This window comes from Scyliorhinus canicula, chromosome 16 (assembly GCF_902713615.1).
Source record: "Scyliorhinus canicula chromosome 16, sScyCan1.1, whole genome shotgun sequence".
In the NCBI taxonomy this organism is placed as follows: Eukaryota; Metazoa; Chordata; class Chondrichthyes; order Carcharhiniformes; family Scyliorhinidae; genus Scyliorhinus; species Scyliorhinus canicula.
Genome location: NC_052161.1, coordinates 71,861,121 through 71,873,756, shown reverse-complemented (window position 1 = coordinate 71,873,756; position 12,636 = coordinate 71,861,121). Strand labels below are relative to the sequence as shown.

The following is a 12,636-nucleotide window of genomic DNA, read 5'->3' as shown; positions in this document are numbered from 1 at the left end:
ACTGGCTTAGGCAGCGGTGAGAACACACCAGCTCTTCTGTGACTATTGCCATGGGACCTTTAATGCCTACCTCAGGGGGCACATTTAACTGACGGATACAAAAGAATGCACCTCCTAAAGTGCAGCGACTGCTCAGTACTGTGTTAGAGTACCAGCACAGGTAAAATTTCTAGAGGTGGGCCATGAACTCACATCAGAGCCAGATCATATCTTCTTTCTTAGGCAGTCCCTCAGGTTCGAGAATGACTTTTAAAAGTAAATTTAGAATACCCAATTCTATTTTTTCCAATTAAGGGGCAATTTAGCGTGGCCAATTCACCTACCCTGCACATCTTTGGGTCGTGGGGGTGAGACCCACGCAGACACGGGGAGAATGTGAAAACTCCACACGGACAGTTTGGAGGCTGAACCTGGGTCCTCAGCATCTTGAAGCAGCAGTGCGAACCACTGCGCCAGCGTGCCGCCCAGGTTCGAGGATGACTTGGTGCCACTCCAGTTCAAAGATGGCAGACCCATCTAATGAGCTATCTGTAGACTCTGTCACATGCAAGGCAGGTGGTGCTTGAAGACCTTTTTAGAACTCACAGAATGTTTTGACAGTGTCAACTGCGAAGGTTTATGGAATATCCTCCTCAAAGCTTTCTGCCGCGGTTACCATCCTCTGCCTACTCCACGATGAGATACTATCCGTGATCCTCACCAATGGAACTACCGGAAAACCAACCTCTAGAAAACCTGTCCAACAAGGCTGTGCCATTGCACCATCTTCGCTATTTTCCTCGCTTCAATACTGCACCTATCCAGCTAATCACCCACAGGCATAGAGATAATTTACAGAACAGACAGGAAACTCATTGGGCCATATTAGAAACGTTAATTCACCTCTGGGACCTAGATCAGATATACATGCTTATAGATATTGGATAGCGTGTGTGTGGTGGAGATCGTGGGGGGAGGGTTGCTCTGGGGGCTGATTGGAAGAGGATCTCAGTCTTCAGGTATTTTGTGTGTTGCAACCAGGTGAGAGGGAGTGAACTGACTCGCCTCTATTCAACCTCCAACTTGCAACAAAAGTTTATGTTTCCTCTTTTTTTAATGAGGATATACCTTTTCCTCATCAGAATGTATTAACTATTTAAGCTGTGAGCAACAGGTAGTGGATCAAACAAGGTTTTCCTGAGTCAAAGAGCAAATTTATTAACCCCTGAACTTGGACAAAATCATAAAAACGTAATGTCGCACACTCTCTCTCTTTCCCAGCCCTCACTCTTTCCCACTTGCACCACTCTCTCCCCGGCATGTGCACTCTCACGCTCCTGTGCATGCACTCTCTCTCTCCTGCACACACACTGTCTCTCTCCTAAGCATGCATTCTCTCTCTCCTGCACACACACTGTCTCTCTCCTAAGCATGCACTCACTCTCTCCTGCACACACACTGTCTCTCTCCTAAGCATGCACTCACTCTCTCCTGCGTGCACTCTCCCTCCTGTGCACGTACTGTGTGCACACACTCTCTCCTGCATGCACTGTCCTGAGCGCGCACTCTCTCTCTGTGCACAAACTGCACGCATACTCTCCTGTGCACACTCTCTCTCTCTCTCTCGCCTGTGCTTACACTCTCTCTCTCAGTCCCAGGGGTGAACTAACATTGATTATAATATCATAATAATCTTTATTATTGTCACAATTAGGCTTACATTAACACTGCAATAAAGTTACTATGAAAATCCCCAGTTACCACACTATGGCGCCTGTTCGGGTACACTGAGGGTAATTCAGAATGGCCAATTCACAACAAGCACGTCTTTCGGGACTTGTGGGAGGAAACCAGAGCACCCGGAGGAAACCACGCAGGCACAGGAAGAACATGCAGACTCCGTACAGACAGTGACCCAAGTGGGGAATCGAACCTGGGACGCTGGCGCTGTGAAGCAACGGTGCTAACCACTGTGATAATATGCGGAAATTAGTTTCCTCGGTGCCTCAAAAACAAAAGGTCCGTTGTGCGCATGAATTCTCACCACTTTGCTCTAAGGATGCCACGTTGCCATTTGAAAAACAAATCATCAAATTATTTAATCCATTAACATGACACATTGATGAGCGAGCCACCTGACGAGCATTTTAATGCACTTTCTTCCGCTGCTTGGGTCAGGCTTGGGATCCCTTCCAAGAAAAATAAAATATCTTTGTCAATCTGACCTGATGACTTCTCTGGAGGAAATCATTAGTTTTATCTTAAAACACCTTTGTCAGATCCCACCTAAAGATTACAACCTGGAAACAAGATATTTTCTGCTGTGAACATTTCGGACAGCCAATAGAGGGGAAATAGTTAAAGCACTGGGGAGGCATGTTTTGAAACTGATCTGTCCCAAGTGCCAGTATTTGAAAACAACACTCGCTCAGCAAAAACAACAGGCTGTTGGGGCCAATGCAGAAACTTGTCCTCTCAAAACAGGAATTGCAATAACAGACTCAGTTCCTTCGTCCAGTTAAATTTCTCCATGTAAAACATTAATTGCCAGGCAATTCCAGATCTCCTTTTTAAACTGACTGACATGAACTCACTTTTTGAAAAACAACACAAGTTGTCAGTGCATGGGCGAGGTCGGTATTTAGTGCCCATCCCTAGTTGTCCTCATGAAGGTAGGGGCAATGGTTTTGCAAATGAGTGACTTGAGAGGAGACCTCTGATGGACGTCAAGAATTAACCGCACAGCGGGTAACTGGAGTATCTTGTAGACCCAATCAGTGTGACTGCAGTTGTTTGGCTATGCTGAAGAGTTTTCAGAGGTGCCAGTGTGTTTAAAAAAAACGGGAGTTAATTCACCTCAGTTTTATGACCTGTCATTGTGGGATTTGAACTTGCGACCTCCAGTACACATCAGTGGGCTTTGACCACTTTTCCACAGCAACCTTTCAGTTTGGGGCGGGGGGGGGGGGGGGGGGGGGGGAATCTTTAGAATTTTCTTCCCCAGAGGGTTGTCGATGTGTTGACCACTCCAGTGATTCCCAACCTTTTATATGTCATTGGCCACCTCCATACTAGAACAAAATTTTATGGCACACTTCATATTTTCTCCGCCTTCTTCCCTTACTGGGAACTTTGCTTTTTCCTTCTCCTTGTCCTCTCTCCTGTTTTTAGTTACCTCTCCCTATCTCTCTTGCTTCTTCCAGGGTTTTTGCATCCTTTTGCATAGAATCACTACAATGCTGGAAGCCATTAGGCCCATCAAGTCTGCACTGACCCTCTAAATGAGCCCCTGTAGCCCCACACTATCCCCATAACCCAATACCACACCTAACCTTTGGACACCAAGGGGCAATTTAGCATGGCCAATCCACCTAACCTGCAGATCTTTGGACTGTGGGAGGAAACCGGAGCACCTGGAGCAAGTTAGATGGACTGGCCATGATAAATTTGCCCGCCTTTTAGTGTCCATGGATGTGCAGATGACGCGCAGATACGGGGATAGGGTGGGGGAGTGGGCCTACGTGCAGTTACTGGGATAGGATGGAGGAGTGGGCCTATGCGCAGTTACAGGGATAGGGTGGGGCAGTGGGCCTATGCGCAGTTACAGGGATAGGGTTTGGGAGTGGGCCCATGGCCAGTTACAGGGATAGGGTGGGGGAGTGGGCCTATGCGCAGTTACAGGGATAGGGTTTGGGAGTGGGCCTATGCCCAGTTACAGGGATAGGGTGGGGCAGTGGGCCTATGCGCAGTTACAGGGATAGGGTTTGGGAGTGGGCCTATGCGCAGTTACAGGGATAGGGTTTGGGAGTGGGCCTATGCCCAGTTACAGGGATAGGGTTTGGGAGTGGGCCTATGCCCAGTTACAATGATAGGGTTTGGGAGTGGGCCTATGCCCAGTTACAGGGATAGGGTGGGGCAGTGGGCCTATGCCCAGTTACAGGGATAGGGTTTGGGAGTGGGCCTATGCCCAGTTACAGGGATAGGGTTTGGGAGTGGGCCTATGCCCAGTTACAGGGATAGGGTTTGGGAGTGGGCCTATGCCCAGTTACAGGGATAGGGTGGGGCAGTGGGCCTATGCCCAGTTACAGGGATAGGGTTTGGGAGTGGGCCTATGCGCAGTTACAGGGATAGGGTTTGGGAGTGGGCCTATGCCCAGTTACAGGGATAGGGTTTGGGAGTGGGCCTATGCCCAGTTACAGGGATAGGGTGGGGCAGTGGGCCTATGCCCAGTTACAGGGATAGGGATTGGGAGTGGGCCTATGCCCAGTTACAGGGATAGGGTTTGGGAGTGGGCCTATGGCCAGTTTCAGGGATAGGGTTTGGGAGTGGGCCTATGCGCAGTTACAGGGATAGGGTTTGGGAGTGGGCCTATGCCCAGTTACAGGGATAGGGTTTGGGAGTGGGCCTATGCCCAGTTACAGGGATAGGGTTTGGTAGTGGGCCTATGCCCAGTTACAGGGATAGGGTTTGGGAGTGGGCCTATGCCCAGTTACAGGGATAGGGTTTGGGAGTGGGCCTATGCCCAGTTACAGGGATAGGGTTTGGGAGTGGGCCTATGCGCAGTTACAGGGATAGGGTTTGGGAGTGGGCCTATGCGCAGTTACAGGGATAGGGTTTGGGAGTGGGCCTATGCCCAGTTACAGGGATAGGGTTTGGGAGTGGGCCTATGCCCAGTTACAGGGATAGGGTTTGGGAGTGGGCCTATGCCCAGTTGCAGGGATAGGGTGGGGCAGTGGGCCTATGCCCAGTTACAGGGATAGGGTTTGTGAGTGGGCCTATGCCCAGTTACAGGGATAGGGTTTGGGAGTAGGCCTATGCCCAGTTACAGGGATAGGGTTTGGGAGTGGGCCTATGCCCAGTTACAGGGATAGGGTGGGGGAAAGGGCCTATGCGCAGTTACAGGGATAGGGTTTGGGAGTGGGCCTATGCCCAGTTACAGGGATAGGGTTTGGGAGTGGGCCTATGCCCAGTTACAGGGATAGGGTTTGGGAGTTGGCCTATGCCCAGTTACAGAGATAGGGTTTGGGAGTAGGCCTATGCCCAGTTACAGGGATAGGGTTTGGGAGTTGGCCTATGCCCAGTTACAGGGATAGGGTGGGGCAGTGGGCCTATGCCCAGTTACAGGGATAGGGTGGGGCAGTGGGCCTATGCCCAGTTACAGGGATAGGGTTTGGGAGTGGGCCTATGCCCAGTTACAGGGATAGGGTTTGGGAGTGGGCCTATGCCCAGTTACAGGGATAGGGTTTGGGAGTGGGCCCATGGCCAGTTACAGGGATAGGGTGGGGCAGTGGGCCTATGCCCAGTTACAGGGATAGGGTTTGAGAGTGGGCCTATGCCCAGTTACAGGGATAGGGTTTGGGAGTGGGCCTATGCCCAGTTACAGGGATAGGGTTTGGGAGTGGGCCTATGCCCAGTTATAGTGATAGGGTTTGGGAGTGGGCCTATGCCCAGTTACAGGGATAGGGTGGGGGAGTGTGCCTATGGCCAGTTACAGGGATAGGGTTTGGGAGTGGGCCTATGCGCAGTTACAGGGATAGGGTTTGGGAGCGGGCCTATGCACAGTTACAGGGATAGGGTTTGGGAGTGGGCCTATGCCCAGTTACAGGGATAGGGTTTGGGAGTGGGCCTATGCCCAGTTACAGGGATAGGGTGGGGCAGTGGGCCTATGCCCAGTTACAGGGATAGGGTGGGGCAGTGGCCCTATGCCAAGTTACAGGGATAGGGTTTGGGAGTGGGCCTATGCCCAGTTACAGGGATAGGGTTTGGGAGTGGGCCTATGCCCAGTTACAGGGATAGGGTTTGGGAGTAGGCCTATGCGCAGTTACAGGGATAGGGTTTGGGAGTGGGCCTATGCCCAGTTACAGGGATAGGGTGGGGCAGTGGGCCTATGCCCAGTTACAGCGTTAGGGTTTGGGAGTGGGCCTATGCCCAGTTACAGGGATAGGGTGGGGCAGTGGGCCTATGCCCAGTTACAGGGATAGGGTTTGGGAGTGGGCCTATGCCCAGTTACAGGGTTAGGGTTTGGGAGTAGGCCTATGCCCAGTTACAGGGATAGGGTTTGGGAGTTGGCCTATGCCCAGTTACAGGGATAGGGTGGGGCAGTGGGCCTATGCCCAGTTACAGGGATAGGGTGGGGCAGTGGGCCTATGCTCAGTTACAGGGATAGGGTTTGGGAGTGGGCCTATGCACAGTTACTGGGATAGGATGGAGGAGTGGGCCTATGCCCAGTTACAGGGATAGGGTTTGGGAGTGGGCCTATGCCCAGTTACAGGGATAGGGTTTGGGAGTGGGCCTATGCGCAGTTACAGGGATAGGGTTTGGGAGTGGGCCTATGCCCAGTTACAGGGATAGGGTTTGGGAGTGGGCCTATGCCCAGTTACAGGGATAGGGTTTGGGAGTGGGCCTATGCCCAGTTACAGGGATAGGGTTTGGGAGTGGGCCTATGCCCAGTTACAGGGATAGGGTTTGGGAGTGGGCCTATGCCCAGTTACAGGGATAGGGTTTGGGAGTGGGCCTATGCCCAGTTACAGGGATAGGGTTTGGGAATGGGCCTACGTAGGGTGCTTTTTCAGAGGGTCGGTGCAGACTTGATGGGCCGAATAGTCTCCTTCTGCTCTGTAAGGATTCTATGGTTGTACGGTTCTATCCTCAGGTCGTGGACACAGGGATACAAAACAGAGGCAGAAATGCTCACTGATCGTCAGAATGTTATTCCTGTAGACTTTCTCAAAGGATGGGGATGGTAAAGAAGCTAGTCCAGAGGCTATCTTGATTCAGTCAAGTAAAACAACTCACCAATGTTGGGAGATGTAACCAAATGATTATTTTGTACTATCGCGCAGGAACAAGTTAAACTGATCAAATTAAGTACATTAGATTCTCTGTATATTCAGTTACTGCCTGAAAAATAAAGCCACTTAACAATTCATATCCTGCCTGGTTTTATTCAGGTTAGTTCGGCCAAATGACTCGCTCCATATTGTTAGAAATTCAGGTTGTGCATTACTAACTGACAGAGAAGCACACAAGCGACTGCCAGTCAGGAAGGTTTTATTTGAACAGGTCTTGAACGTCACTCCTTTCAGTCTGCTATGGCCTATTCTAGCGACTCTCTGAGACAGGCTCTACGTAACTACAAATACCTGACCACCCAAGGTTTTGAGTTAATTCTCTGACAACCCGGACAACCGACCATTTGAAAACCTCGGCCCTCCATTGTATTGCTGGACAGGCAGATAGACTGGCTATCACAAGGGAGGACTACCCAATAAATGTGGCAACTTCTAGACATGTGAAGGGAGTGATCCCATTTGCAACTCGAGACAGTGCACAGTACTAAATACTCAGATGCTAGGGTTTGCTTAAATGTTCTAAATCAAGGAGATGTTTATTTAATGCTGGCTATACTTCACTTGCTGATTACAGATCCCTCCAATAGTTTACAGACACCGTTTGTGTCTTTTAAATTAACTCATAAACAGATCTATGTTTACAACCTAATTACAGGGCTGAATAAAATTAACTTTAAATGCAATCCTAACAGAAGCTCACAGAGAGCATCTCATCAATGCTGATTTACAGTTAATCATCAGTAATCCAACTAATTAAATCTGAAGCAGTGAAGAACTTTAGCCAAATGGCTGGTAATTTGTAATAAATTCTGACAATGATGGATCGTTTCTGAGCAAATTAAGGCTGACGAAGACATTTGCTTCTCGTGTATGGGAGCTGACTCGAATTAAAACAAACTAGAGACAGGCCTGGGCCAGTTAAAGCCTGAGGGATATTAGTGAAATCATCAGCATTAAATTATTCCTGCTTTGCTTAAACTAAAAGCTTCCATCCAACATTGAAAAAACCACAGCACAGCACAAGCAAAGAAAATCAGATGAATTGATTCTGTACTGAATGTAAAATAAACCTTGTGAAAATAAGCAGAGTGCTCAGTGCACATTCGAAAACCAAACACAATACACCCCGACAATCCAGCGGCCCATTTAATCATTTTAAAGGGACACAGCAAAGCTAGAATCAGTAGCTTTTACATATTTAGCCACTGTTTGTCTGGGGGGAACAAAAATCTCTAAATCAAGCCAATCTATCAGTTTCCACCACGAGCAGATAATCTTCATGTTTGACAGCTCGCCAGGAAGAAACACAATAATAAAATCTAATACAATCAAAGAGGGAGCTGAAGTTAGCCCGAGCCTGGATCACGCACTGAAGATGCACTCAGAATGATTGATGTCACGCAAAGCTCTCAAGAGAACAGCACCGGAGAAAACTTCCAATTTGTCACCCGGGATGAAGTAGCAGCCTTTCTTTAGCATTCTGTGAATCCACAGAATCCCTACAGTGTAGAAGGAGGCCATTTGGCCCATCGAGTCTGCACCGACCCTCCAAATGAGCACCCGATCCCTGTAACCCTGTAACATCGATCATGGCCAATCACCTAACATGCACACATTTGGACTGTAGGAAGAAACCGGAGCACCCGGAGGAAAACTACAAAGATGCGGGGAGAGTGTGCAAAACTCCACGCAGTCACCCAAAGTCGGAATTGAACCAGGGTCCTTGGTGCAGTGAAGCAGCAGTGCTAACCACTGTGCTGCCCTTTAATCCATGCCGGATTGACCAGCATTCCAGTTCAGCCCAGCAGGATTAAACATCACCATGGATCAGTATGTGGAATTAACTAGCGCATCCACGATTAACTTGCGCTGCTGATCGCATGTCCAGGATTAACTACCACTGCAGATCAGACACACACGATTAGCTAGCGCTGCGAATCAGATGCCTGGGATTAACTACCACTGCAGATCAGACACACACGATTAGCTAGCGCTGCGAATCAGATGCCTGGGATTAACTACCACTGCAGATCAGACACACACGATTAGCTAGCGCTGCGAATCAGATGCCTGGGATTAACTACCACTGCAGATCAGACACACACGATTAGCTAGCGCTGCGAATCAGATGCCTGGGATTAACTACCACTGCAGATCAGACACACATGATTAGCTAGCGCTGCGAATCAGATGCCTGGGATTAACTACCACTGCAGATCAGACACACACGATTAGCTAGCGCTGCGAATCAGATGCCTGGGATTAACTAGCGCTGCAGATCAAAAGCCCAGGATTAACTAGCACCTCGGGTCAGGCACCAGCTATTAGCCAGCACTGCGATCAGGCGCCAGGGATTAACTAGCGTTGAGGATCCCCTGTCAGGAATGAACTAGTGTTTCAATTAGCAAGCACCACCTGTTACAGAAGCCACTTGATCGTCACTCCCATTTCTATCTGCGGGAGTAAAAATGAGGTGATTTCTAAAACTGGTTCATTCTCCGCAGCCAATGCAAAGTCTCCCCGATGTCTTTAGAATTAAAGCAACCCTATCGTGACGCTAACAGTACCGAGAGACTTTCAAATTTGATGCAAGAGGATTTTGGAAATCCACAATCATTCTACAACCAATGGTCGAGAAAGACCCGAACATTAAGGCCTGTGAGAGAGTAGCTTTTTCATGATGGTCAGAGCCTTACCTCTCGTAATGCCTGCGAGTACAAGTTGCTGCACTGGTACTTCCAGGGTTACCACCCAATTCATCGTAAATTTGCTTCCACTGTCGACGTGCGGTTATCTGTCACAAGCACAATGAAGGCATTAGTTAGCAGCCTGGGATTTACACTCCTATCCTGAGCAGTAACCAGTGTGTGAGGAACTGCCATTGGTTTAACATATGGCCACTGGAATTACTCAGACTCCCCCCACCCTCAAAGACCATCTCCTGCTCTTCAATTAGGAGTCATCTCCCAGGAATCACAGGAGGCAGTGGTGTAGTGGTATTGTCACTAGACTAGTAATCCAGAGACTCAGGGCAAGATGAAGATCTGGGTTCAAATCCCACCATGGCAGATGATGAAAATTAGTTAAAAATCTAGAAGTCTAATGATGACCATGAAACCATTGTCGTAAAAACCCACCTGGTTCACTAATGTTCTTTAGGGAGGGTAATCTGCTGCCTTTACCTGGTCTGGACTGCATGTGACTCCGGACCTACAGTAATCTGGTTGAATCTTAAATGCCCCCTCAAGGGCAATTAGGGATGGACAATAACTACTGACCCACATCCCATGAAGGAATATTAAAAACAAATAAAAGGGCTGAAACATGAGTTCCTTTCACTCCTTAAGCCATCCATCCCCCACCCCTCTCCTGCCCTATTCTAAACGGCTCCCATTTACGTGCAAATGGCAGTAATGTCGATGTGAAGTGGTTTTGTCTGCCACCTGGACGCAGTGTCACAGCCTGAACTGACCCCAGAGCCAAGTAACCAGAGTTCCCTTGGTGGACAGACAGACTAAATGTTCAGGGTCCGTTCAGGCATCAACACTTGCTTACTCTGGGTGTGAAGCCCACAATTGGTCTGGCCCAATAGCAAGTCTGGAGTGTGAACACAGCGTGAATCGTGTACCAGCTTCCAAAAGGTAAGGAAATGTGTGAACAATGCATTAAGAGTACTTTGATATTCTGTCATTTATCAGGTTCATTGCAAAGCATTCTCTTCACATTTCCGGCTCCCTCTCCTAGATTTGCAGTCATAATGAGCACTGTTGCTAGTTAATGTACTTATTGTATTTTTGAAAGACAACAACATCACACTCAGTCACATCTTGAAAAAAAAGAAAATTAGGCCTCACACCAGTGGCTAAACCCACTTCCATTGCCGCCAAATTTGCATTAAAGCCCTTTTATGAGAACAGTGCATCATGTAGAGAAAATGGGCTTTTGCACGGTGCATCTGTCAATAGAATTTCATTACTAAACCCAGACAACAAGGATTGCTATTATTAAAGTAAAGAAAAGAATTGTTTTCAAGAGTGCTATTTCTTGCATCTGTTTGCTTGCATATGCTTTTAATTACTGTAAGTAATATTTACAACTCACTATTATGAGGTGGGTTTTGCTAATAAACTGATGATATAGAATCATAAAATTCCTACAGTGCAGAAGGAGGCCATTCAGCCCATTGAGTCTGCACTGACCCTCTGAAAAAGCACCCTATCTATTCCCTTACCCTATCCCCGCAACCTCACCTAAACCTTTTTTGGACACCAAGGGGCAGTTTAGCAGAGCCAATCCACTTAACCTGAACATCTTTGGACTTTGGGAGGAAACTGGAGCACCCAGAGGAAACCCACGCAGACACAGGGAAAAAGTGCAAACACCACAAAGTCAACCAAGGCCGGAATTGAACCCGAGTCCCTGACGCTGTGATGCAGCAGTGCTAACCACTGTGCCACCGTGTTGCCCCACAACGGATAGACTAAGGTTTGTGAATTCACAAATTACAAATTCTCACCTGATCGTTCATTTTATGAACAGAGATTTCCTGGTGTGCAGTACAGCTGCTCAATATATTTAAATGTTCTAGAAGCTGAAACTACTTAAATTGTGACATTCTAGTCACCATCAGGTTAACATTTTGCAAAGTGGAGAAAGCTAGGGGGAGAAAGAGAGAGAGAGAGTGAGAGGGAGAGCAGAAGGTAGGAGAGGGAGAGAGAAACAAAAATGAGAAGCAATTAGTATGAGGAAGAAAATGAAAGGGAGAGCGCTGAGATAGAGAAACAGAATAATGGGGAGCGACAGTGAGTGTGACAGAGAGCTCCGTTACCGACCTTCTGGTTTGCTTTTTAAAATCCATGCCTGCCCCCGGCGGACGTTTGGCCTGTGAACGGTCAGGACCCATAGGCACATTCAAAAAATGTTGACGGTGAATGTTTGAGGGAGGCGCTGGGTGTGAGAATTTTTGGGGGGGGGGGGGGGGGGGGGGGGGGTGGAGGAGGGATAGAAACGGAGCCAGAGGGGTGGAGACAGGAGCAGAGAGCAGGCACATACACACATCAGGGCTACTGGGGGTTATGGTGACTCCACCGCTGGCACTCAGTCAGTGAACAACGACCCTCAGCCGATGTATTGGAGACTGACAATCCCAGGGCCCTGAGTGAGTAAGTGAGTGAGAGGGGGAAGGCGGTGAGTGAGTGTCAGGAGCTATAAACCGGTCCGGGTCAACAATGGCCCAGTGAGCTCGGAGTAAAGATGTTCTTGTTCTAGATCGCGACTATGACAGGCCTTAACAGAAGGTACAAAGAAGCTCTGGGAGGAAAGGACGGTTTTTTCCCCCCACAGTTCTAACTGAGAGCGTAGTTCATACCTGCAAAGTTGTACTGGTAATGTGCTTGATATGTGTCTGATTAATTGTTTGTTATTTTGGCCCATTGACATATCAGATTGGGGGGAGGAAGGGTGTCAGGTCACGGGGGGGGTGGAGTGTCTGGTTGGGGGGCTGAAGGGTGTCTAGTTGCGGTGGGGGGGGCAAAGGTTGTCAGGTCGGGGGGGGGAAATCGGGAGTTGGTTTGGGGAAAAGGGTGTCAGGTTGGGGAGGGGTGCCTGGTGATGTCGGGCCGGGGGTCAGGGGGAAAGAGACCCGTGCAGCTGGGGTCAGGAATACCCAGTGGGGTGGTGAGTCCATGCGGGGTTCAGTTTGTGTGTTTAAGATAGTTACGCTGAAGTGAGTGGTTTTATTTCGTCTTAACTTTTTTTTTCCAATTTAGAGTACCCAATTAAGGGGCAATTTAGCGTGGCCAATCCA

At 48.7% G+C, this 12,636-nt stretch overlaps 1 protein-coding gene across 2 annotated transcripts in view; it reads right to left on the bottom strand.

The window, feature by feature from the left end:
• The window catches only part of arid5b (AT-rich interaction domain 5B), a 163,397-nt gene that overhangs the window by 36,013 nt on the left and 114,748 nt on the right, over nt 1-12,636 (bottom strand). For both annotated transcript variants that reach the window (XM_038821530.1, XM_038821529.1), the window contains one exon: nt 9,527-9,624. In XM_038821530.1, the coding sequence (XP_038677458.1) occupies nt 9,527-9,624 (98 nt within the window). The remainder of the gene's footprint in view (nt 1-9,526; nt 9,625-12,636) is intronic.